General features: G+C 40.7%; 1 protein-coding gene across 1 annotated transcript in view; it reads right to left on the minus strand.

Moving 5' to 3' along the window:
- MYO1B (myosin IB) overlaps positions 1-23,864 on the minus strand; it is a 200,428-nt gene that overhangs the window by 143,382 nt on the left and 33,182 nt on the right. Inside the window, exon 2 of the mRNA XM_004385602.2 lies at positions 13,612-13,752. Coding sequence (XP_004385659.1) covers positions 13,612-13,746 — 135 coding nt within the window. The 5' untranslated portion in view covers positions 13,747-13,752. The remainder of the gene's footprint in view (positions 1-13,611; positions 13,753-23,864) is intronic.

A 23,864-nucleotide genomic window follows, 5' to 3' on the forward strand; every position in this document is an offset into this window, starting at 1 on the left:
GATGGGTTGCAGATCTGACCATTGTTATGCACAGGGTTTTTGTTGGCTGGTTTTCAGAAATAGATAGCCAAGCCTTTCTTGCTAGCCCGTCTTAGTCTGGAGGCTGCACTGAAACCTGTTCAGCATCACAGCAACACACAATCTTCTAACGGCACACGGGTGATGGCTGCGCGTGAGGTGCATTGGCTGAGAATCGAACCTCGACCTCCCACATAGAAGGCAAGACTTCTGCCTCTATATCTTTCTTAACACTAATTATTTCGCATAAAATGACATCAAAGAAATATTAAAGAAGTTGTAAGAGCCCTCTATCTCTGATAGATTTGTCTTAATGCCTGTAACAATGGAACATAAAGAGTTCTAAGTCATGTGAATTTCACCTCTAAAGTATTAACAGTTTAAATCTACGATGGGCCAGTACTCGGGTAAAAACAACAACATCCCCTGGCTACACAATGGTTACAGACATTTTGCAAGCAAGGAATGAATTTATTTAGAGTTCTCTTCATGAAAAACATTATGTTAGGCACAGTGGGAAATATAAGAAGTCCCCATGGTGCGTATCCCCCAGGAACTTATAATATAGCTTAGGAGGCTAGACTTCCATACAGTAAAACAGGAAATTTAACAGTTAACTACTCTAGACACTTTTTTTAAAAAATGAAATAGGATTTAAGTGATTCTTGGCTAAATGAGTCATTAGTCTTATTATCTTACTGCCTAAATGAGTGCTTTGGGCTTATATGAAAGAAAGGTTACCGTGAACGGTGGAGGTCTGTGAAAGGCCCAGGGAAGAGGGAGGACTTGTGTGGGTCTAAAAGGATGGGTGCGACTCTCGGAATGCAATGTTCCACCAGCATATGAGATGGTTGCGGGTGACAGCTGAATCCCGTCTGTTGCTGTTGTTGTTGTTTGTTTTTTGTTTTGTACTTTACTAAGAGAAGTGTTTCCTACAAACTGCATTTTTTTAAAGTATGAATTGCACATCAAATTCATGACTTCACAGATCTCTATAATTAGAACAAAGCCAAGTAGGTAGCCTTGCTAGGCTGATGTTGATTTAATGAAAAAAACACTAAGTAAAAATAAGACAGGTGGCAGCCATGTGGCAAAATTATTAAGACTGTTTAAAAATGACTGACATCTAGGAAACACTGGCTGGAAAACTAAGGGGAAGGCATTAATTATAACAGGGACAACAGCACAAAAACCTACCTAACCACTCTTCAGACACAGGGAAGGCAAAGCTTGCCTAGAGCAAAAACATCCTATGAGTAACAGTCTAAGAAGTGAGTCTGGGATCAAAGTGTAGACAGCCTGAGTTTCAGTCTGAGTTTCAGTCCGAATGCAGTTTTTTTTTTGTTTGCTTGTTTGTTTACTTTTGGTATATATATATTTTAATTGTTGTTGAATACATACACATAGCAAAACATACACCAATTTGACAATTTCTACATGTACAGTTCAGTGGCACTGATTATGATCTTCAAGTTGTGCAACCATTCTCACTCTCCTTTTCTGAAGTGTTCCTCCCTCATTAACATAAACTCTCTGCCATCTGTAAGCTTCCTATCTGATCTTCCGACTACTGCTGTCAATTTGATCCCATATAGATAGTCCTTCAAAAGAACACAATGCTCAAGGCACACATTTTTTACTAATTAAACTAATCTACTGTTTAGTTTAAAGAAGACTTCCAGGGATATTTTTGGTTTAAGGTTTAAAGATTATCTCAGGCAGTAGTTCCAGGGGTTCATACAGCCTTAATGGCTCCAGAAAGTTTAGATTCCATGAAAATTTGGAATTATCTGAAGGCAGTTTTTAAGTGCAAGTTAACGTGTGAGACGGTTAGATGAAGAAACTGGTTCTAAACTCTGAAAATGACACCACCAACAATGTAAACAGCCAAGTGAAAAGGAGGGACAAGATAGCGGAGTTCAAGGGTAAGACGGAAGTGATTGATACTAGGTCTTCTAAAAACACAACCATAGCAAATAACAGGAAGAGTTAAGACTGGAACTCAAGGGAACAATCAGAGCATAGATTTGGAGGTTACTGACATACAGGGGACAACTGAGGCTGGGGAGTAGATGAGAGAGTTAGAGGAGGCCCGAGGGTCTTCATGTGAGAGTGAGTCAAGGGAGTAGTCAGCAAAGCAGACTGGAGAACTGATCACAAAAGAACGAACCATTACAACAAAGAAGAAATTTGAGCAAATGGAGTCAAGGAGCAACTACATCAAAGGCTGCAGAACAGATGAGGAAACCACAGGGACAGCACAGGCCACCTGGACACGAGCAGGTCATCTGGGCAGCTGGTGCAGGCAGTAGAAGTACAAGCCAAACTGGGAATGGTTAAAGTAAAAAGGAAGCAAAAATAACCAAGTGTAAGTTACTTGTCTTAAGTCTGGCACCAAAAAGAGGACAAAAAAATAGGATGTTCACTGGAGAGGAGAAGAGTCATTATTAGATTAGTTTAACAATCAGCATATCTAAATCCAACCAGTTTTTATTTTAATAAACAACAAAAAAGTGGGGACAGAGAGGAGGCTAGAAAAATTGGATTATTCATTACACAGATTCGTCAGAACAAATAAAGAATGAGGGATTTCATGAGAGGTAGCAAACTGGAAAACCTCGCCTGATAATTTGGAGCCAAGATTTACACGGTATTTCAAATATATTTGAAGCATTATAATAGGGTATAACATAGAGTCTGAGTAAAGAACTCAAATCTTAAGACTGGGTTCCAATTCAGTCAGGGCCGTTACCAACTGCATGAACATGTTTCTTAATGTCTCCAAATCCCGGTTTCCTCCCCTGTACAAAGGGAATGATACTAATTTCACTCTCATCTAATTCTGAGGATTGACTAACATTGTTTGCACAAAGCACTAAGCAAAGCACCTGACACACAGCAAGCATTCCATAAATATGACCTATTACGATCATAGAAACTCAGAGTTTGGCTCTGTTGGAACCTGATGGTCACCGTAAATAGCCAAATCATGTCTTAAAATCCTACAGCAAATAGATTAATACCTTGGCTAAATTTATTGATGAGTTCCTATAATGCCAATGTGTTGAAGACTCTTAAAATAGGGTCTCTGTATACAGGGAATTAAAGAGTTATTAAATGAGCACATAAGTAATGTCTCAATGAAACTAATAATAAATGTCTGAGATACTGAGAAAACGACTATACAAGATAAGCTAGTGGGAATCTTGGGAAATGACAGCATAGTATTCACTTCATGACAAGGAATCTATCCTCCTCTTGGGTCTCGGATCCTGGGAACTTGATCACAAGATATTAAGACTTTACGTGCCACAGTGTTTTTAATTAGACATCCGTAAGATTTCCCAAACTCCCTTAAAGAGGGCCTTTGTCTTAATTTAGCCCTTTGGTTGTTTTTTGGTGCAGTTCAAAATCGTGCAAACATGCCTACATGAAATTACAAGGGGAAGATCAATAATAGATTTAGGTTTCTATCTGGGTCTTATATCTTAAAAGAAAAAAATCTAGTCTAATATACATAGATATTAAAATATCCAATTCAATGTGTACACTCCACATCCCCGATCTGAGAAATATATATTTGAGGTAAATATGCACTATACATATACACTACTACTAATTAAAAAAAAAAAAATCAAACCCGCTGCCGTTGAGTCAATTCCGAGTCATAGCGACCCTATAGGACAGAGAAGAACTGTCCCTACCCCATGGGGTTTCCAAGCAGCGGCTGATGGATTCAAATTGCTGACCTTCTGGTGAGCAGCCTGAACTTTTTAAGCACTGCGCCACCTGGGCTCCTTACTACGACTAATAACAGGCAAAAGTTATCAAATATTTACTTTATGCTGCTTACACATTTAGTAACTCATTGAGTCCTCATAACAAGTCTATGAAATAAGTGCAATTATTACTCCTGTTTTTACAAAGGAAGAAACTGAAGGCAAAGACAGTTTTGCAAGTAGTTCAACGGCAGAGGCGGTGTTTCATGCCCAGGCTCTGCATCAAAGTCTGTGATACTAGGACAGAGAACCATTATTTGGTCAGGCTTTTTCAGCTGCACGCCACAAGAGATGCTCTCAAGTTACACCAAGCAATGAAAGTTTTGCTGTAATAATAAAGACACCCAGAAGCCCTCGAGGAACCAATCACTGAGCTTCAGGAAAAGCTGGGACCCAGTGATGATAATGGGTCCAGGCAGCTCGATGAACCTCAGCAGGTCAACTTTATAAAGTTTTCCTCCCCAGTTCCAATATTAACATGACTCATCGCCTACCCATGTTTCTGCTTCTTCTGGACTTGCTACTAACCGGTTTTCTCACTATGTACTCCACAGCTGGTCTACCTCCAAGATTCTTACTTATAGTTTCTGCTTGCACATGCCCATCATGGTCTCTCTCTGCATCATAACCGCCAGCATCTGCTTCTGTTGATATTTTATTTTTTCAGCATTTCTCAATTCAAAATTTGAGAGAAAGAATTTACCTCGTTCATCTTTTTATCTATGCTGTGGCCTTACATCAGGAACACATGTGTAGACCAGTGGGTGCTGCTGTGCAAACCATGGCTGCTAAAGGGGGCAGCAAGCTTGTCAGGCACGGTCACTCTTAGTCCAGTTCAAGACATGTCTAAACCACCGTCATATTATAATCTTTCCTTACTGTGCTGCCAATCATTTCAGACTATGAATTAAAGAACTATATATGAGTTCTATGCCACACTGAAACACTGGCTAAAAATATCACCTAGGGTAGCTTTCATTTTAGAGCAGGATAATACAATATTACCATCTCTTCATTGAGATAGGAACTCTGGTGGCTCAGCTGCTAACCAAAAGGTTGGCAGTTCAAATCCACCAGCAGTGTTCTACTGTGTCCTACAGGGTCACTATGAGTCGGAATGGACTCGACAGCAATGATACGGTTTGCTTTTTGGTTTCATTGAGATAAATTCTGTAATGTGGTAAATATTTTCCAAATATTCTCCAGATTTAACAAAACTCTCTTAACTAAGGTTCAGAGTGGTCCTGTTGTAGGTATACTACTGTCACAAGTCTTAAAAATATTATGTGATTAATTGAAAGCAGTAGTACAGCAAAAATACAATCTGTACAATGAACGCCAATGAAGAAGGGAGGAGAGGGAAAGAGTAAGGCAGAGAAGGGAAAAAGGAAAAGATTCTACTCACAAGAAAATCTCAGTTTCTAAAACCTTCAGGAAAAGTCATTCTGGGCTTCCAAGTTTTTCAGATGGTCATGGTATTCCATTCTTACTATGTGCCAGTCACCTGACTAAGATGCTCCTACTACACACTCAACAAGGTAAGTATCATGATAACTATTTTATGGATGAGACCACCTGGGTGGCACAAATGGTTAAGTGTTCAGCTCCTAACCAAAAGGTTGGCAGTTCAAGTCCACCCAGAGATACCTCAGAAGAAAGGCCTGGCAAACTACTTCCGAAAGGTCACAGCCATGAAAACCCTGGGGAGCATAGTTCTACTCTGACATACATAGGGGCACCATGAGTTAAAATCGACTCAATGGCAACTAGTTTGGTTTTTTGGTTTATTTTATGGATGGGAGAACCAATCCTCAACTACTTAGTGGTCACGGTGGTTATGAATGGTCAAGATACAAGATCAGGTTTGCCTGTCTGAAAGCCCATGTCTTTCCCAATAGGCCATATTGTATCTCACACTCTACCCCTTCTAAATACAAATAGAGTTTGATAAACAAAATAGCCTCTTTTTAGGAATTAGGATTATCAATAGAATTTATCTGTACTGTTAGCTGTAGCAGCAGAAACAGATGAATGTGTACAGGAAAGGGCTGAATTGGCCTCAATTGGCCACGTGAATTTGTCACATGTCCCTTGTGCTGAATTGCTTCCTCCTCCTTCTCCTCTGCCTTGTGCTCATAAAGGGGAAGGACTCTGTGTAGCTGTAGATCACCTGCCATCCAGTGAACATGGCTGCAAACAACCTTCTCCCAAGCTCTTCTCTGGCCTTTCAGAAAGGGAAAAATCATCTTCATGGTGGCTATCACTTTCCTTTGACTGTGGGCACCATGTAAATGATCACCTACGACTTTAGAACTGAACATACCTGTTCTATGTCACACTAGTACATGTTATTGCATAAAGGATGTCAACAGATGGTATGAATATTGACTATCATTTCACTATTTGTCCAGTTGTTGTGAGATTGCCTTGTTCCAAACCTACATGTTCTTCATCATCATACCAATTATTTTGAACAGCTCTTTGTAAACTGAAAAGGCTTTCATATTTGTGGTATCATTTGATCCTCACAGCAGCTATGTAAAGTCAACAGACTATTATGAAGAGCATGGACTCTGGAGCCAGACTGCCTAGATGTGAATTCTGGCTACATCACCTGCTAGCTGTGTAAGCTTGGACAAGTTACTTAACCTCTCTGAGCCTCAGTTTCCACATATGTAAAATAAAGATGTGATGGTTAAGATTGTGTGTCAACTTGGCTGGGCCATGATTCTCTGTGTTTTAATGTAATCACTCCCATGATTGAATATACTGTGAGTAGCCAATCAGATGAAAGGTAGTCTCCTTGGGGGTGTGGCCCACATCTGTATATAAGCAGACATTCTGGGTTTTTGCTCTCTCTGGATCCTGCGGCTGCTTCCTGTCGTCTCATCTCCCGTTCTTTGGACTTGAGCTGTCAGCTTATCTGCCGAACCTGGGATTCGTCGATCTGCACAGCCTGTGAGTGGGAGCCCTGCTCTCCGACCTGCCGATCTTGGGCTTGCCAGCTTCTGCAGCTGTGTGACTTGGGAGAGGCCTCTACCCTGATCCACGGACTTGGGACATTCTAGCCTCTACAATCATGTGAGCTGTTTCCTTGATATAATCTCTCTATATATATATATATTTATACACTTTACTGGTTTTGCTTCTCTAGAGAACCCAGCCTAAGACAGAAGATAATTTTAAAACCTACAGCTCATAGGACTATTGTTATTGTTGCTGTTAGGTGCTGTCAAGTCGGTTCCAACTCATAGCGACCCTATAGAACAGAACTGCCCCATAGGGTTTCCCAGGAGCGGCTAGTGGATTCGAAATACTGACATTTTGGTTAACAGCTGAGCGCTTAACCACTACGCCACCAAGGCTCTTCATAGGACTATAGTAAAATTAAATGAACTAATACATATGAAGTGCTTGGAGCAGCACCTAGTACACAGTAAACACTTAATAAATGTTTGCTGTTATCATTTATAATTTTACTAATGAAAAAACAGAACCTCCAAGGAGGTAAAGGGCTTGCCCCAGGTCTCACAGACAGTAAATGACAGAGCCAGGTCTGCAGCTCAGGTCTTTCCTTCTCAGTACCCACCACACTGCCTCCGAAAGATGTAGATGCTCCATCAGGCCTTATTCTTCCCCCAACTCCAACTTTAGATATGGCTTCGATCAAAATATTTAAATTAATACATTATAAATATTATACAAATATTTCAAGTACTATATAGTAACTGCATAATGGAACAACTCTCTAAACTTGGTAAATGCATAAAATGTGTGCCAACTTTGAAAGCTCAAAAAGAAAGAAATATTCTAATCACCAAAAGTTTCAAGAGAGCTTACAAGGGGTGAAACTCCCAAGTTATTGCCCAAAATAACTGCTTTGAAAAGTATCATAAAACTGTCCAAGAGACAGACCACGCTCAGAAATTAGACACAACATTTCTCTTAAGCCTCATAATTTGCTATTTTTCACCAGCTTTATCTAGCCTTCTAATGCTGTGTCTCCATTCCAAACAACAAAGCCATACTCTTGAAAATACACACAACTTGTCTATGTGTACCTTTACAGTCTACCCTTTCAATGAGCTGAGCGGGCTGAGTGCTGCTCCCAGCGAACCACTCATACGTAATCAAGTCTAGGCATTTTATTCCAACAGATCAGGGACGAGGCCGCTCTTCAGCACTTGGTTTAAGGAACTTGGGGGTAAAATAAAAATGGCTCTTGTTTCATTCAAACTTTCTCAGGCCTAGGTTCTCTGAGTAAAGGCTCACCCATTTACAGAACGAAGAGCCTCCTCCTAACTCCAACTCTAGAACAAAAAATTGTTTTTAATCACACTAACATAATCTGGAAAATAACACACCACTCCATCAACCACTATTACTTCAACGGAATGGGACTGGGGTAGAGGGTACTGAGGAAAGAAAACTTCACATTTTTGTTATGAATATCTGTACTACGTGAATTATTTTTCAAAAACATATATTACTTTTGTAATTTCTTTTTTAAAAAAACAAAGACTTCTAAAGAATTTTTTTTTTTTTTTTAATTTGGGGAACAGCTGGGTAGCAGGAATAGCACTAAATTGGACGTTTGAACTCTGGCCCTGTCTGCCAACAACCACATGAGTCTGGGAAATCACCGAGCCTCAGATGATGCCGTCCATTCCCTGGCCCTTATCAGCCATGACTTCTGAATATACAAATGATTGTTCAATATGCTGGCATGATGGATCATTCTAAGCGGTCACCCACTTTCACAGTATGGGACAAAATTTAAAAGTTTTTTAAAATTTAAAGCTGCACCTTGGAGGGTGCTCAGTTTTCACCTTGGCTGCATGCAGTCTGGTGGGACCATGAGCAAAGGATTTAGCTAAGCCATGGCCAGACTCCAGACCCACGGAAACAAATAAATGTGCACTGTTTTCAGCCACAAAGTTTGTGGTAATTTGTTTTGCAGCACGAGAAAACTAACGCACCATTTATGCCAAATTCCCAGGAATATACGCTACAGCCATGTGGTCAGGACTTTTCGAAACTTCAAATAAATATATACTTGTTATCTGGTATTATTTTCATTTCCTTTGCAATATTTTAAACAAAATCCATGGTACTTATATTTGAGTATCTTTCATAAAAAGTACTTGATCTCATCCTACAGGGATCCTAATTTTAGAGCTAAGTTCTAAAAATCAAACAATTTTTACTTGACTTTTGAAGCAGTAACACAACTACAATTAGTTGAGCATGAGATCCTAAAACTGGACTAATTGGGACCTCTATATTTGGATGATGCCCAACCTGACAATTCAGACAGAAAACAAACTAAATTCACTTGTAAGCACCAAAAATACTTGTCAAAGAATAGACACCTTGCTTCTTTAGTTTCCAGATTTTTCCTGGGCTTTGTTTTTGCCTAAATTGTAGTTTTCTTGTTCCTGAACAGAACCACAGTCCTGACCAGCCATCCTAAAAACAGACTCATGTCTGGCTGGATCTCAGCTCTGTCTCTCCTACGTTACAATAAAAGTCCACATGAAATCCTGCCACCATTCCATCTGGCCTGGGGAGGCCAGAAGAAGATCTGACAAAGGACAGAAAGGATACAGAAGAGCAGCACTCAGGAATGTCATGATGAGCATTTCCCACCCCCCAGACCCCAGAGACTGCTACACCAAAGAGCATGTCCTGCAGCTGCTCACAGCTTGAACTGTACTCTGCGCCAAGAGGGAGGAATGAAAGCAGAACAGTCTCTGATCCTGAAGGTTACCCTATCAATCCAACTTTTGTCTCATCTCACCTGATCCTCCTCCATCTCCAACTGAACAACCCTAGGCCCTTACTACAAAGACCCCATCAATATCTAGAACTGTTCCAGATTTAGAGACCACTTACACTCTGCTCGGCCACAAACAGGGCTATGATTGTGCTTTTCAAACACATGTGTGACCCCTCCTCAAAACAAACAGCAAATATTCAGGAGCATCCATTTTACTCAAAGAAGGACTGGAAGGAGCATATTAGATTAAAACAAACCCAACCCATACGCATTACAGAAGAGAATAAAACTTTTAATTACTTCGGAAACTAAGATTTCAAAAAAATTTCCCTAAAATGGATTGACTTCAACCATGCCTCTAGGCTCCCTGGGACACCTATTTACTATTCTCTGCCATTAGGAATTCTTCAGGAAGAAAGTTTGAGAAGATGTCTTTGGGTGCACTTGAAGCCTGGGACCCAAGTGATAAAAACTTTCCATGGGGCACAACGTCTAAGTGAGAGGTGAACGTCAGTGCAGCCACCTCATTACAGAATTCCCTACCAAACCTGTGAGGGCTTTACATTTGGTGGCATCCTCAGCATCCATTCCCTTTTTCCCCTTCCTAGCAGATATATTTGGTTGGGTATTCACTCCTGTCCCGCACACTCATCTACTTTGGAAAAAGCTGACCCAACCCCAACTCTAGGGTAAGACATCATTCTTCAGGCACTCAGTTCATTCCAGTCACCTGGCCACAGTCACTGGTTTGAGGTGGGCATGTGATGTAAGTGGCCTACCCAAGGTGACTCTCAGGACTCTGAGAATTGCTAGGGTCGAAGCATCCTCCCTCCTCTGGATGGGATGGTGTATGAACACAAATCCTGAAATGCTACAGCTGCTTTACCACTATGAAGTCTCAGAATGAAGACAACAACCACAGAAGGCATAGCAGACGGACACAAAGAAATGAAGTCCTTGGTGACATCAGTGAGTCACAAAATCAAACCAGCTCTGAAAGCTAATTACTTCTGGACTTGGGGGTACACAAGTAAATAAATCTCCTTTTATTGTTTAAACCAGATTGGGTTGGGTGTCTGTTACTTGCAGCAAACACAACCTATCACAACTGACACTCCTGACTAGCTCCAAAAAGCCTTCTTCTACCCAGAGCTTCAGGTTCAGTACGACAGGATCACCAGGGGTTGTAACTGCTCTACAGAGCTGAGGACTCACATCCCGAGGCAAGCAACCCCTCATGAGAGTTCTGTGAAGGCAGGGACTGATTCTTATTTCTAGACATGCAGGAGGTAGATGGATGGCAGGATAGAAGAACAAGGCCCCCTGACTCTGAGTTCACTCACATACGAGGCTTCTGAGGCTATGGGCATAGCCAGAGTTCAAAGGTCTGGGCCAAGGGTCCATCTGTTCACTGGCCCTTATCAGCCATGACTTCTGAATAAACAAATATTTCAATATGCTGGCATGATGGATCATTCTAAGTAGTCATCCACTTTCACAGTATAAGAGAAAGCTATGAAACCACAAAAAAGAATTTTAAAAAAATTAAAAACTGTACCTTGCAGGAAATTCATTACCTGTGAAAGAACTGAAAAATGAAGTAAAAGAAAGTAAAATGTTTTGTGTCATATTAACTTAGCCTTCGGCATCAAGCGAAACAATTTTGCAGCAACTATGAACAAAAGCAAACAAGGAGTGCTGTCAGAATTAAAACCAGAAAGAGATTTCCCAAGGGTGGTCTTACATGATGTGTGGGGTTGGGGTGGGGGTGGGGGTGGGGGGGTCTGGTAATTAAATTTATCTTAATTTTTTTTTTAATTATAAAAGCAATACATCCTTGTCTTAATGAATCATATGATACAGAGGTCTAAAGAGTAATCCTCCCCATCCCACATTCCATCCCCCAAAGTCAACATGCCTTTCTCTATGTGCATAAAAAATAAACACAAACATATGTATACGTTCATAAAATCACCTCCCCTCCATTTAAAAAAAAAAAATTAAGATCACGCTATATGTACACATTACTCTACAACCTGCTTTTTTTCACTTAAAATAGAGAATGCTCAATCCTCCAACATGATGGGTTTTCAAGATTATGAAATGAAGGCATACATCTTATGGAAATGGCAGTCTTAAAGCATCATGGAAAATGTTAATCGATATGACTATCTGGAAGCAGAAAGCAATTTTCTGCTTTTGTTTTATAGCAGAAAGGGCATTCTTAAAATGGTTTAGGAAATAAAATTAGGTAGGACTAAAGCCCAGACATTTCGTCTGCTAGAGACTCGTGAATGTTAACACTTGGCATTTGGTTAAAAAGGGGATTGTTTTCTTTCCAGTCGTCACAACAAATCAGGTATTTGAATGCATGTAATGTTCTACTCTCCATCCTATTTTCAATTCATCTAAAAGTGAACTGTACTTCTCAAAGCCAAAAAGAAAAACGATCAGTAACATTAACTACGATATAACTGATTCCTCCTATCTCCATCTCAAAGACCAGGGTTTAAAGTCTGTCTCTTATTTGCTATCAGACCATACTTTCAATTAAAGCTGCAGAACTGTCAGCCTTTCCCACCTGAAAGCTGAACTGCTGAACTGCTATACTTGAGGTAAGCTGACACCCAGCCTCACTGCCAAACCAAACAATACCATTTCCCTGCTCCGCAACAGCAGTTTATATACCTTTTCCATTTGACTCAGCATCTTAAATAACTGCATCTCTAAACTGTAACTACACCTCAGTTTAGTGGCCAGTGATAAATTAATACTCCCAAAACAGTATTCACAAATACCATGTTCCTGTCAACCTTCCCCCACCTCCAACAGTACAAACCAAGAAGGATGAACAGTTCAATTCCTAGATGATGACAAATATTTCACAAAGAAATTAAATACTCAAAATTATTCTTGAAACACGGTTAACTATCTGGAAAGGAAAGCTACATATGAGATAAAGAATATAGTTTTGCACGTAGTTTTTAAAGATATAATACTTTCATAAAGGTTATTATCGATTCTACTTTGTATCAGTTACAACCTCCCCCTTTTATTTATGTGTATTTCCTCCTGTAACGCCCACACTGATAGACAGAAAAATATAAAACATGTTCCAATTCAACTCTTCTCGAGGCACAGATGTACACTGTAAAAAGGCAGAAAGAGAACTCAGAAATAAGGCAAAATCTATTAAAACTATCTCTATCCACTTCATCCTGTTTCCTTCTCAGCCCCTGAAACAGGGACTCAATGTCCCATTTTCTTAGTTTAATTAACAACACATCTTGATTTCCACAAATGCAAATTTCTATACTTTATGCAAAGCCTGAAAAGCTGTATGCAAACGTACTTATACTCACATTTTAAATATACTTAGGGAACTTGATAGTTACAGTAACACTATATAATCCTTTATCAAGAATTTTTACAACAGAAAAATCTCCATTATTAATGTATATATTTGTATGTTTTCATTTTTGTATATGACATCATACTTTCTTACAGCAGGACATGACATTCTCCAATCTTCAGAGATGAAACACATATTCTTATGTGGTAATTTGCTCCTGTCCCTACTAACTACAAACGTCAAGATGGTTCATGTCCTTTTTGACAGTTCACTGCATTGCATTTTAATCAGTGGCTTCTCAATAATCAGACTTTTCTAATCTTATGAAGGCATCCAAGAAGATGTCTATACATTTCAAAATTCCTTCTCAACATATATTCCTCAGAGGGCATGAACTGAAGTATTCTGCTTGCTTTAGAACGTCCCCAGCATCCAGTACAGTACTCTGCATACAGGCAGCACTCTACAAATGACATTTGGAAAGCAAACTCACCTGACTCTATAATCAGTATTACTCATGTGCCAAATCATCAAACACTCAAAACTCTTTCTGAGGGTATAAACAAATACCTCTGAATGTTAATGAAGTAAGAGAGAAGAGTCTGAAGAAGAAAAGCCAACTCTAGGGTCCAAAATACAAAGTCTATCTTAGATACTACAGGTGACCTTCAGTGTATACTCACATAGATTTCACTATGGTCAAAACGCTTCTTGAGGTTATTGATGAAAGTCTCCTCATTGAGAGGTTCTAAAAGAACCATATCTCCAACACCAATCATATTGTCCAGAAGTGACGTTTTCACCTCCATTTTGGCCATAGTCTCCTGCCGTGGAAGAGAAAAAAAGAGGTAAATTTAAATGAGCAAAATTATTTAATGCTGTGTTTTTATCATCACTGGAGAAATGTTAACACTGGTAGCTCCAAATGGCCTTCACTTGCCTTACGAAATGTCACAACCTCCCCCTCCCCATGGCCCAAAGACATGGCTGCAGTCACCGCCAAGCAACTAGAAGCCTCATGTGCCAACACACCAACACAAATGAACCTCCCTCCCAGCTAGTTTTCCTAGGCAAAGTGCCCCTACAGAGAGAGCCACTAGGAAGCCTAGTCTCTATTCTTCTTTAGCCCATCCTCTTTCCCGAACCAGAAGTAGCAAAACTTCAGCAAGAGAAACTACCCTACTCCTTTCTACCATCCTTTGTGTCCCAATGTTAGACTTGAATCTCTATGAAGTTCCTTCCCCCAGGACGATCTTCTACCAGCATTCCAGGATGAAATTCAGAATGCATTTTCCCAAGAAATAATGCTACAAAAATGATGCTGCTACCATTTACTAAGCACTTGCCAGATATCAGAAACTATTCCAAGAACATTACATGCATTAAATAATTTAATCCTCACAGTAACTCTATAAGGTAGGAACTGTTATCATTACCCCCATTTTAAGATAAGGAAATGTAAATTCAGACAGATGAAGAAACTTGCTTATAGTTACTGAAGACTATGCACCATTCTGTGTTAAAGAACTCAATCATCACTTACAGCACGGCATCTATGGGGGATATTTTCATTACAAGCCTTCAAAACTACCTTAGAAAGAAAAGAACACAACCTACTTGTAAATCAGAGGTTGCCTATATAATATAACCTGTCAAGAGTAACCTGTCAAGAGTGACTTCAATGTTCTTAATTATCATTCCAACAGACATGCCACTATGACAGTAAAATCAAATTAACATTCAACGAATAGACCAGAAATACTATAGTTTACCTTTGGCTGAAAGAGAAAGTCTACCAAGTAGAAACACAGGCACACTACAAAGGCAGCATTTTACCCCATTACCAATGTGTAAGGTGGCCACCCAACAGTGGAATGTTAAATCTCCAAGGCTTCAAATCTAATTGTTGTCAAGAGTATTAAAATTCTTTCAAATATATGCACACAGGGAAGTGTGTGTGTGTGTCACCTTTTCTAATGTTATCAAGATGAGGAACCAAATTCACCAGAGCCATTTCCTGTAAATGTATCCAAAGCAGAAGTCATACTGCATTAACACTTCAGGGTACAAATAAATACTTCAGTATATTCATGCCCCCAATACTTGGAGCCCTGGTGGCACAGAGGTTATGCGCTCAGGCCGTTTTCCAAAAGGTTGGCAGTTTAAATCCACCAGCCACTCCTTGGAAACCCTATGGAGCAGTTCTACTGTGTCCTACTTGGTCACTATGAGTCAGAATCAACTCGACGGCAACAGGTAATGCTGGAGGGAGAGGAGATGCATTTGAGTCTTTCATTAAAGTCATCCAAGCATACTATATCTTATAAAGGTTTGTCTGCTTGTAAATCTTAACAATTTAAATAACTGCCCTCCTACTCTAGTCTAGGACATCCAATAGGTCTCTTAGAGGCAACAGAAGCTACAGTTAGTTGAGCTGTTTTAGACAGAACTGGGAAGCGCTAGCAATTAAGTAATTTTTTACTATTAATTACTAGAAATTTGTGTGAATTCATAGACACATTCTTTATTTCTGACCCTATTTTTTAGGGAAAAAAATGTAAAATATGATCCAAAAAGTCAAAACAGAAAGGCCAAGATAAAACCAAGATGTTGTCCCATAAACAAAAACCATCACATACATAAGGAAGTGTTTAATACTTTAAAAAATAAAAACAGAGTACTTTTTTGTCACACATATATATTTTTTTAATTTCATGCCACCTACACCTGGAAGAAAGTCCACAGATATCACTAAAATCTAACAATAGCGGCCTTAAGACAGGTACTTGCCATTCCCTGGAGGTGCAAAAGAAGTCAGGGATACAGCTGGTCCAACGCCAAAGTCCATGGCAAGACTTGCACAGTAACAGGAAAGTCAGTACCCAACCTTTGTCACAATAAATTACCATTTAAATCAAATTTCAAGTTCTCAGACTCACACAGTGTCAAAAGCACTATAGTCGCCATGCATTACATATAATTTGGCAGATGGTGGAAGAAGGTTTAGGGATTAAAGGGGAAGTCAACCTGAGAAGAGTTTCAAAAATAACCACCTCAAACCAGCAATTTAAATTAAGCAAGGAGGTTGAATGGGAACTCTTTGCCCCAGGGTGGATTTCTGTATATAAAGTCTATTTATAGAAACAGCTGCAGAAAGACAACATGGATTCGCTGCAGGTAACAATAATTAAGCAGCCAGTCTTTCTTTAAAATTAAACCTGCCTCACCATCTTTTTTTTTTTCCATACAAAAATTCATACATACATTGTTATGTGACCCTAACTGTTCTCCCCATATTGTGACAACACAGTCCTCCTTTCCACCCCCATGTCCATTCAACCAGCTCCTAACCCTCTCTACCTTCCCATCTCACCTCCAGACAGAAGCTGTCCGTTTAGTCTCTTGTATCTATTTGAGCTAAGAGGCACACTCCTCATGAGTATCACTTTATGTCCCACAGTCCAGTCTAATTCCTGTCTGAAGAGTTGGCCTCAGAAATTGTTTTAGTTCTGGGCTGATAGAGAATCCAGGGGCCATGCTTTCTGGGGTTCCTCCAGTCTCAGTCAGACCATTAAGTCAGGTCTTCTTACTAGAATTTGAGTTCTGCACCCCACCTATCTCCTGCTCCATCAGGGACTCTCTGTTGTGTTCCCTTGTCACGGCAGTCACTGGTGGTAGCCGGGTACCATCTAGTTCTTCTGGTCTCAGGCTGATGAAGTCTCTGGTTTATGTGGCCCTTTTTGTCCCCTGGGCTGATACTTTCCTTGTGTCTTTGGTGTTCTTCATTCTCCTTTACTCCAGGTGGTTGGGACCAATTGATGCATCTTAGATGGCCACTTGCAAGCTTTTAAGACCACAGACGCCACTTACAAAAGTAAGATGCAGAATATTGTCTTAATAAACTTTGTTATGCCAATTGACCTAGGGGTCCCCTGAAAGCATGGTCCCCAGACCCCTACCCCTGCTACTCTGTCCCTCAAAGTGTTTGACTGTATTCAGGAAAATTCTTAGCTTTGGTTTAGTCCAGTTGTGCTGACTTCCCCTGTAGTGTGCCTCACCATCTTTCCAAGCTTAAATTTCAAGCAAGTTTGTATTATTTTTACACTTCTAACTTTAAGGAGCCCTGGTGGCTCAGTGGTCACGAGCTCGGCTGCTAACCAAAAAGGTCAGAAGTTTGAATCCACCAGCTGCTTCTTGGAAACCCTATGGGGCAGCTCTACTCTGCCCTGTAGAGTCGCTATGAGTCAGAATCGACTCGACGGCACAGGGTTTGGTTTTTGACCCTAACTTTATAATCTGAAGGGGTGTCGGGGGAGAGATAAAATAAATACTGAGTTACAGGCAAATGGCAAAAATGAAAAACTCTGGAAACATAACTTTTGCAAACCAAAATGCAAAAATAAACCAAACTGAAAAGGTGACACCAGCATTCATTCAGTCTAGTCATTCAACCACAGTGTTTTGTTTTTATCTATCTATGGATCTAAGTACTTTGGGGGAGGAAATAGTGACACCCTCCCTCATTCCCAAGGTTTTCCATTTTTAATGGAAAACCTAAAAGATGGCATGGGGTACACTTCCATATCTTCCTGCAAATGAACTGTTTTCCCATACTGTGACCACCATCTCCAACCTTGGTTTGGTTCATTTCGCCATCTTAGTGAAATTAGTGTTTCAATTGTTGTTGCAGTTGTTAAGTGCCATTGAGTTGGTTCCGACTCACAGTGACCCTGTGTACAACAGAATGAAACACTGCCCGGTCCTGAGCCATCCTCACAATCCTTGTTATGCTTGAACCCACTGTTGCAGCCACTGTGTCAATCCATCTTGTTGAGGGTATTCCTCTTGTTTGCCAACCATCTACTTTACCAAGCATGATGTCCTTCTCCAGGGACTGGTCCCTCCTGATAACATATCCAAAATATGTGAGATGAAGTGTTTCAATTAGTCAATGAAATTGATTTGTTTTTCTCTGAAGGAGCTATGCTTACCACAGTAACAAATTCCATAATCGCCTGCTAACTCAACATTTCCATAAGCCATTTGAAGAATTCACATGGAGTTATGGGGAGAATTCAATGAGATCTATGTAGAGCATGGAGGATCCTTTTTGGCTGTCACATATATATATCTACCTTCACTGTTCCCAAGAGCCCCCATGGGATTCATGTTGTTCTAGGAAAGCTGATTCTACCACATACTCCAGGAATATAGCATGTGATCTAGACTAAGACAGTTAACATATTCCCATCTCCTAGCCAAGTAATTGATTCAGGGCTAGGCATGTGACTGAGCCTGGGACTTTTGCTTAGAATATTGGGATAAAGTTTCTCTCTACCTCTGGGTGGTGTAACTTGCAAATATGATACTTGGAACTGCTGCAGCCATCTTTGAGGGGAGCTATTCTGAGGAGAAAGACAACAACACATGGAGCAAGTCAGGGCAAGAAAATAACACAGAATTGGTACTGGAATCCTAACGACATCATAAACCTCTGAATCAAATTGCACTTGAAGCCCGCCCCACATCGCTCAAGTTTTCAGTCACGTAAGCCAATTATTTCTCTTTATTGTTTAAGCTATTTCATTTGGATTTTCTATTATTTGCAACAGAAAGCATCTTACCTAATAAAAGAGACTGGTACCAGGAAGTGAAGTGCTACAAGTGACGTACTAGAAAGCATGGACTGGCTGAGCTGAGGCCACAGGGTGGAGAGCAGGAGGACCTGCTGCCTTGGATTGGCAAGATGGTCACCTTTGATATTTAAAAGTGAAATGGCTGATTAAACCATGGCCTGTGATACATTAAGACTTAGAGCCTGTGCCTGTAACATCTGGGAATTTGAGAAAAATTCAGGATGCCAGAGTATGTGTTGTCTACTTCTTAAGGGTCTACAAGACAAGATGTGCTGGCTGTGAAACCACCCTGCCTGAAAGGACAGAGAGAACATACGGCACTCAGAGGAGTCATTGCCTGGAGGTGGAAGATGCAGAAGAGCTGTGACCTATCCCAAACACCTTCTGTTTTGCATCTATACAGCCTTTGCAGAAAAGGCATAAATAAGCACTCCCGCCTTGAAGGTACAGCACATTAGGGGTACCAACCCACTCTAATGCTTCTTACTTTCCCCAGGTAAATTCTATTAACCCTGAGAGCTAAGGCAACCTGCAGCACAAAACTCCAGGTCCAACTGCCAAGAGACAAATTCTCTGACCAGGTTCTAAGTCCAAAACCTTGGGACGTGGCAGTTTCTCTGGTTTAGGTTACGAGTCCATGGAATCAAATAAACCCTAAAAGCTAACTACATTTTTAAGGGAGCTACACTGCCAAAGAAGTCTGGCTGACAATGGCTTGCAACTGCTTAATCCTTAAGGCCATCAATCCCAAGACCTCTAAATCATAAGAACAAAAGCAGTGCCAAAGTATTGCAGCCCTCACCAAGGGCATCTTCCCCAATGCTCATCTCAGATGGGCATGGAAGACAAAGAAGATCTCAGACAGCAGAAGCTCCAAGGAGGAGGCAACCGCTCTCTTTCACAAAGGGGACAGTCACATTATGTTCAACAGGGACATTTTCTTTTCCTAAGCATGAGTATGGTAAGAAGGATATATGTGAAAGTTGGGCAGCTAAAAGGGAGAGCCACAGTAAATATTTATCTTTTTTTAATGGAGAATGCTATCCAGTATAGGGTTTGTATTGTATTATTATTTGGGCCTAATCTCAATTTTAGGGAGTCTTCAGTTGTATATAATCTTGTAAGCAGCAATGCCCAACTCTCTTTGGAGAATCCAAAGGAGATAGATTCTCTCTCTCTCCACCCCAAGACAGGCAGGAGGTGGGCACATGGCTTATGTGCAACCAATCAGATACTTGAATCTTGAGTGATGATGATGGCTGGAGGTTATCACTCATCTTAGCCACAGCATGAAGACCAGGGTCTTCTGCAGCATGACTTCTGCTATCTGCTATGGATTCTGCTGCCCAGCAATGGCCTTTCCTTGGTCCTATCTATCTCCTAAGTCTGTATCCTTCCTGGTCTTCCAACCTCTACAGTTCTGTGAGTCTGCATCCTTCCTTCATGGCCAACAACCAAGATCCCTAACTAACATGAACACCAAGCACAGTGTCCAACATATAGACCTGCTGCCATAGATTTGATTCCAACTCATGGTGACCCCATGTGTGTCAGAGTAGAACTGTGCGCCACACGGTTTTCAATGGCGAATTTTTCGTACATTAATTGTGGGGCCTTTCATCCGAGGCTGAACTGCTTGGTTAGTCAAGCACATTAGCCTTTTGCACCATGCAGGGACTCTGCCCAACATATAGTAAGTATTATGACTCCATGGCAACTAACAACCATATACCTCACTTAGAGATCTTCATTCTTATGTAAAACCTAACCTTTCTCTCTAACTTGGTGAAAGCAATCTACAAAATGAAATTGCATGGACCCAGAGAGGCTGGGGAAGCCACTAAAGCAGGGTCCCTCTATCTAAGGGGCTGAAATGACCTAGCCACTAGCTCAGGAGCTGCTACTAGGAACTCCAGGGCTGCCCAGCTCTTGCCAGCTGTTTGTCCATACAAGAAAAAAAATATATAATTGCAATCATTCCTCTTCCCCCTACTCTCATCTCAAAAAACTTCCAAAATTACTATCTATACTTCAATGTACTCTAATTTACTGGCATCTTCTTCAGTCTTAAAATACCATATAAAATATCAAAAATATCATTTCAAAAATTCCTCAAAATCCAAAAAAAAGTACAGCATAAACATCCTATAGCAACTTAAAATGGCCATCTGTACCCTAACATTTAAATATAACTAGCTTACCCGTCACCAACCTTAAATTACAAGCCTCCTACCACGTTAACATCATCAGTGCTGGCGAATGTCAAGGCCAGCATTCCCTAAACCATTTGCCATCCCACACAGACACAGCTAGACCAAAAGGCACACCCTGGTGAAATGCATGGTCATCCCACTAGTCGAAATCAAAACAGCAACACTGCAAAGCTATTCCACAGTAATATTAACTAAAAAAGATGCAATATAAATGGAAATAAAGCCTCTGGTGGTCTCCCATAAAATTCAAAGTTTTCAAAGTAGCACAGATGAAACAGTTTTGTTGCACGATTTAAAAGAACATTGACAAACCAGAGCTGAGGTTGCTATGACTAATAACAATAATTAACATTAAGTCACTAACAAAATTTTAAATTTGAAGGAACCTGCAAAGCAAGGAGCCTTGGTGGTACAGCAGTTAAAAGCTTGGCTGCTAACCAAAAGGTCAGCAGTTTCAACCCACCAATTGCTCCTTGGAAACCCGACCTGGCAGTTCTACTCGGTCTTATAGGGTCACTATGAGTCAGAATCAACTTGATGGCAACAGTTTCTTTTTGTTTTGTTTTTTGCAAAAGGTTTGCAGGAAAATTTCACGAAAGCAGTTATATATTGCTTTGGTAACTGTAAATGAGACATTTTAAAACACATCTATTATAGCATCATTAGCATTATACATCAGAGGCAGCACCTACAATGAGTCAGTGTTAGCATAACAATTGCTCTTTATCTGACTCCAGTTATACTCATTAACCTCCTTGTACGGTGGGCATGTATGCATGATGGTGCCTTTTCTAGGAAATCAGCTCCTAGGTGTCAAGAGTTACTCCTTATTCATCTTTATTTCCACAAAAGCAGAGTGCACAGCCTCTTGCACACAGTAGGCATTCAGTGGAATACACAAAGAGAAAACAAGTATGCAAATTTAAAACTGACAGCTGATTCATACAGCAATGCAGTTCTCACAGCTGCCATCCTTTGGTTCAGTCAAACAGACCAGAAGGCAAAATAATAACTGCAGCTTGAAGCCACTTTGATCCATTCCTCTAAAAACCTAATATTATAAACAAAGGACAGGAAACAGAATTGAGCCACTTGGCTCCCAAGGAGATCACTAATGCTTTTAGAAATAATATCAGAAACACATTTAAGTAAGAAAGTGGGGCCGATGTGGCAAGATTTCAGGAACAAAATAAAACTCAGCAAATCCTGACGGCAAAACAAAGGCAAAAGAGTGGCCAAGTCCATAGAATGAGGCTCAGTCCTTAATATGATGAGATAAGTTAACTGAGAAAAGCGGGAATTTCTTTCGTTGTAGATTGTTTAAATAGCACTGACTCTCATCCTCTCTGAGAGGGGTTAGATTAAATTTCTGTCCAATTCAGTTCAACCACCATTTACAGCATCCAGTCTTCCTGAGTTCCTGCCTTTGTGTTAAGTACTAAGTTCACAGTGAACAATCACAGTACCTCCCCCACCCTATCCCCACTCACCCCAGGAGCACACAGTTCAGCAGGAGAATCAGGAAAAAAAAAAAAAAAAGGACACTTTTGAAATTTAAAATGACCTTTATGATGATTAAAAGCAATACATGTTCATTTTAGGAAAAAAAAATCAGAATACAAAGATGAGCAAAAACAAATATAAACCAAATTCAGCGCCCTCATGCTTTGGTCTAAACCCTTTGAATTCACTAGAGCCCTTTTGAAACCTGATTTCTATAGCTCTATAACTTTTTATAAATTTTTATAACTTTTCTTAAATTAAAAATTTATGAATATATATATATTTTTCTGCCAACTGATAAGAATTGTAAGTAGATCAGCAGCATATAGCTGTGAAATCGTCGGGAACACCAGTAATAACTCTACTACTTTTAAATTCGGCCATCTGCCCCTTTACTCTTACCTTCCTCCTACCCTGAAATTAGCAATCCATCTTATCAGCAGCCTGCCTACCAATGCGTCTACCACTTGGCTATGTCTAACATTTCAATACACATCCAAAGCTTACACCTTCTACCATCCTATCCCAAAATAACAACCAAAAACCACCACCAAAAAAAACCCTCTCATTCTTCCTAAATTCCAGTTACAACTGACACGTCCTTGGCTTCTCCCTGTCTCGTGGATTATATCACCTTAATCACCCTCACTTTCATCACACCGTTCCGCTCCAAACACTGACTGCCCTCGCTCAGCCCTTCCTCATTTCTCACTGAAGCTGAGTCTTCTAAATGGTCTCTCTGCCTTGTTTTGCCACCAGAGCTCATACTAGTCCCCCCCTTCCCCCACCATGGGTCACACTGCCCCCAAGGTGCCTTTCTAAAACACAATCCGATCATGTTACCCCCGCTACAAATCCTTCAGGAACTCCCCAGTGTCATTAAGCCAATACTGAAATTCCTTAGCAGAGAACACAACTCTCGGCAACCTGACTCTTGCCTTCCTCCTCAGTCCCATCTCTCCCTACACCCGTCACAAAGATGCCAAGGCCCCATGCTTATTATGAGCACTGCCTCCTCCATCTGCCTCCTCTGCCTGGCCATCCTAATTTATTCTAGAGGTCAGAGCAGCACCACCTCTAGGAAGACGTTCTGGCCCCTCTGACTCCTTCGGAGAGCCTAATTCCACTTTACAAGGGTGATCTTAACCGCAGGGGTAAGCTCTTACAACCACCAACCTCGCCATTATGCAACAACACCTTTGACCAGGCCAGAGCTAACAGGCCAAACAACATCAGCTTCCAAGGATCTGGAATCAGGACACAGGGACTATAGCTGGGTGGCTACAAGCACTGGATGTAGATCCAGGGGACGGGGTATTAGTCAGCGGAGCCTTGCCAGGCCCCTGCAGAGGAAGCCTGCCTAAAGAGGGGAAGAAAGCTCAAGTGCCGAGAGAAGCAGAGACAGGCCACATGAGGCAAAGAGAAAAGCTGCTTTAGATCCCAAGAGTGGTTCCAGCTCTAGGCCCTCAAGAGATTCAGCTGAGCTTCTTCTCTTAAATAAGTACCCCCTGGCTTAAACCAAAGAGGCCCTGGTGGAACAGTGGTTAACCGCTTGGCTGCTAACCGAGAAGTCGGTGGTTCAAA

Source organism: Trichechus manatus, unplaced genomic scaffold (genome assembly GCF_000243295.1).
Source record: "Trichechus manatus latirostris isolate Lorelei unplaced genomic scaffold, TriManLat1.0 scaffold00142, whole genome shotgun sequence".
NCBI lineage: Eukaryota > Metazoa > Chordata > Mammalia > Sirenia > Trichechidae > Trichechus > Trichechus manatus.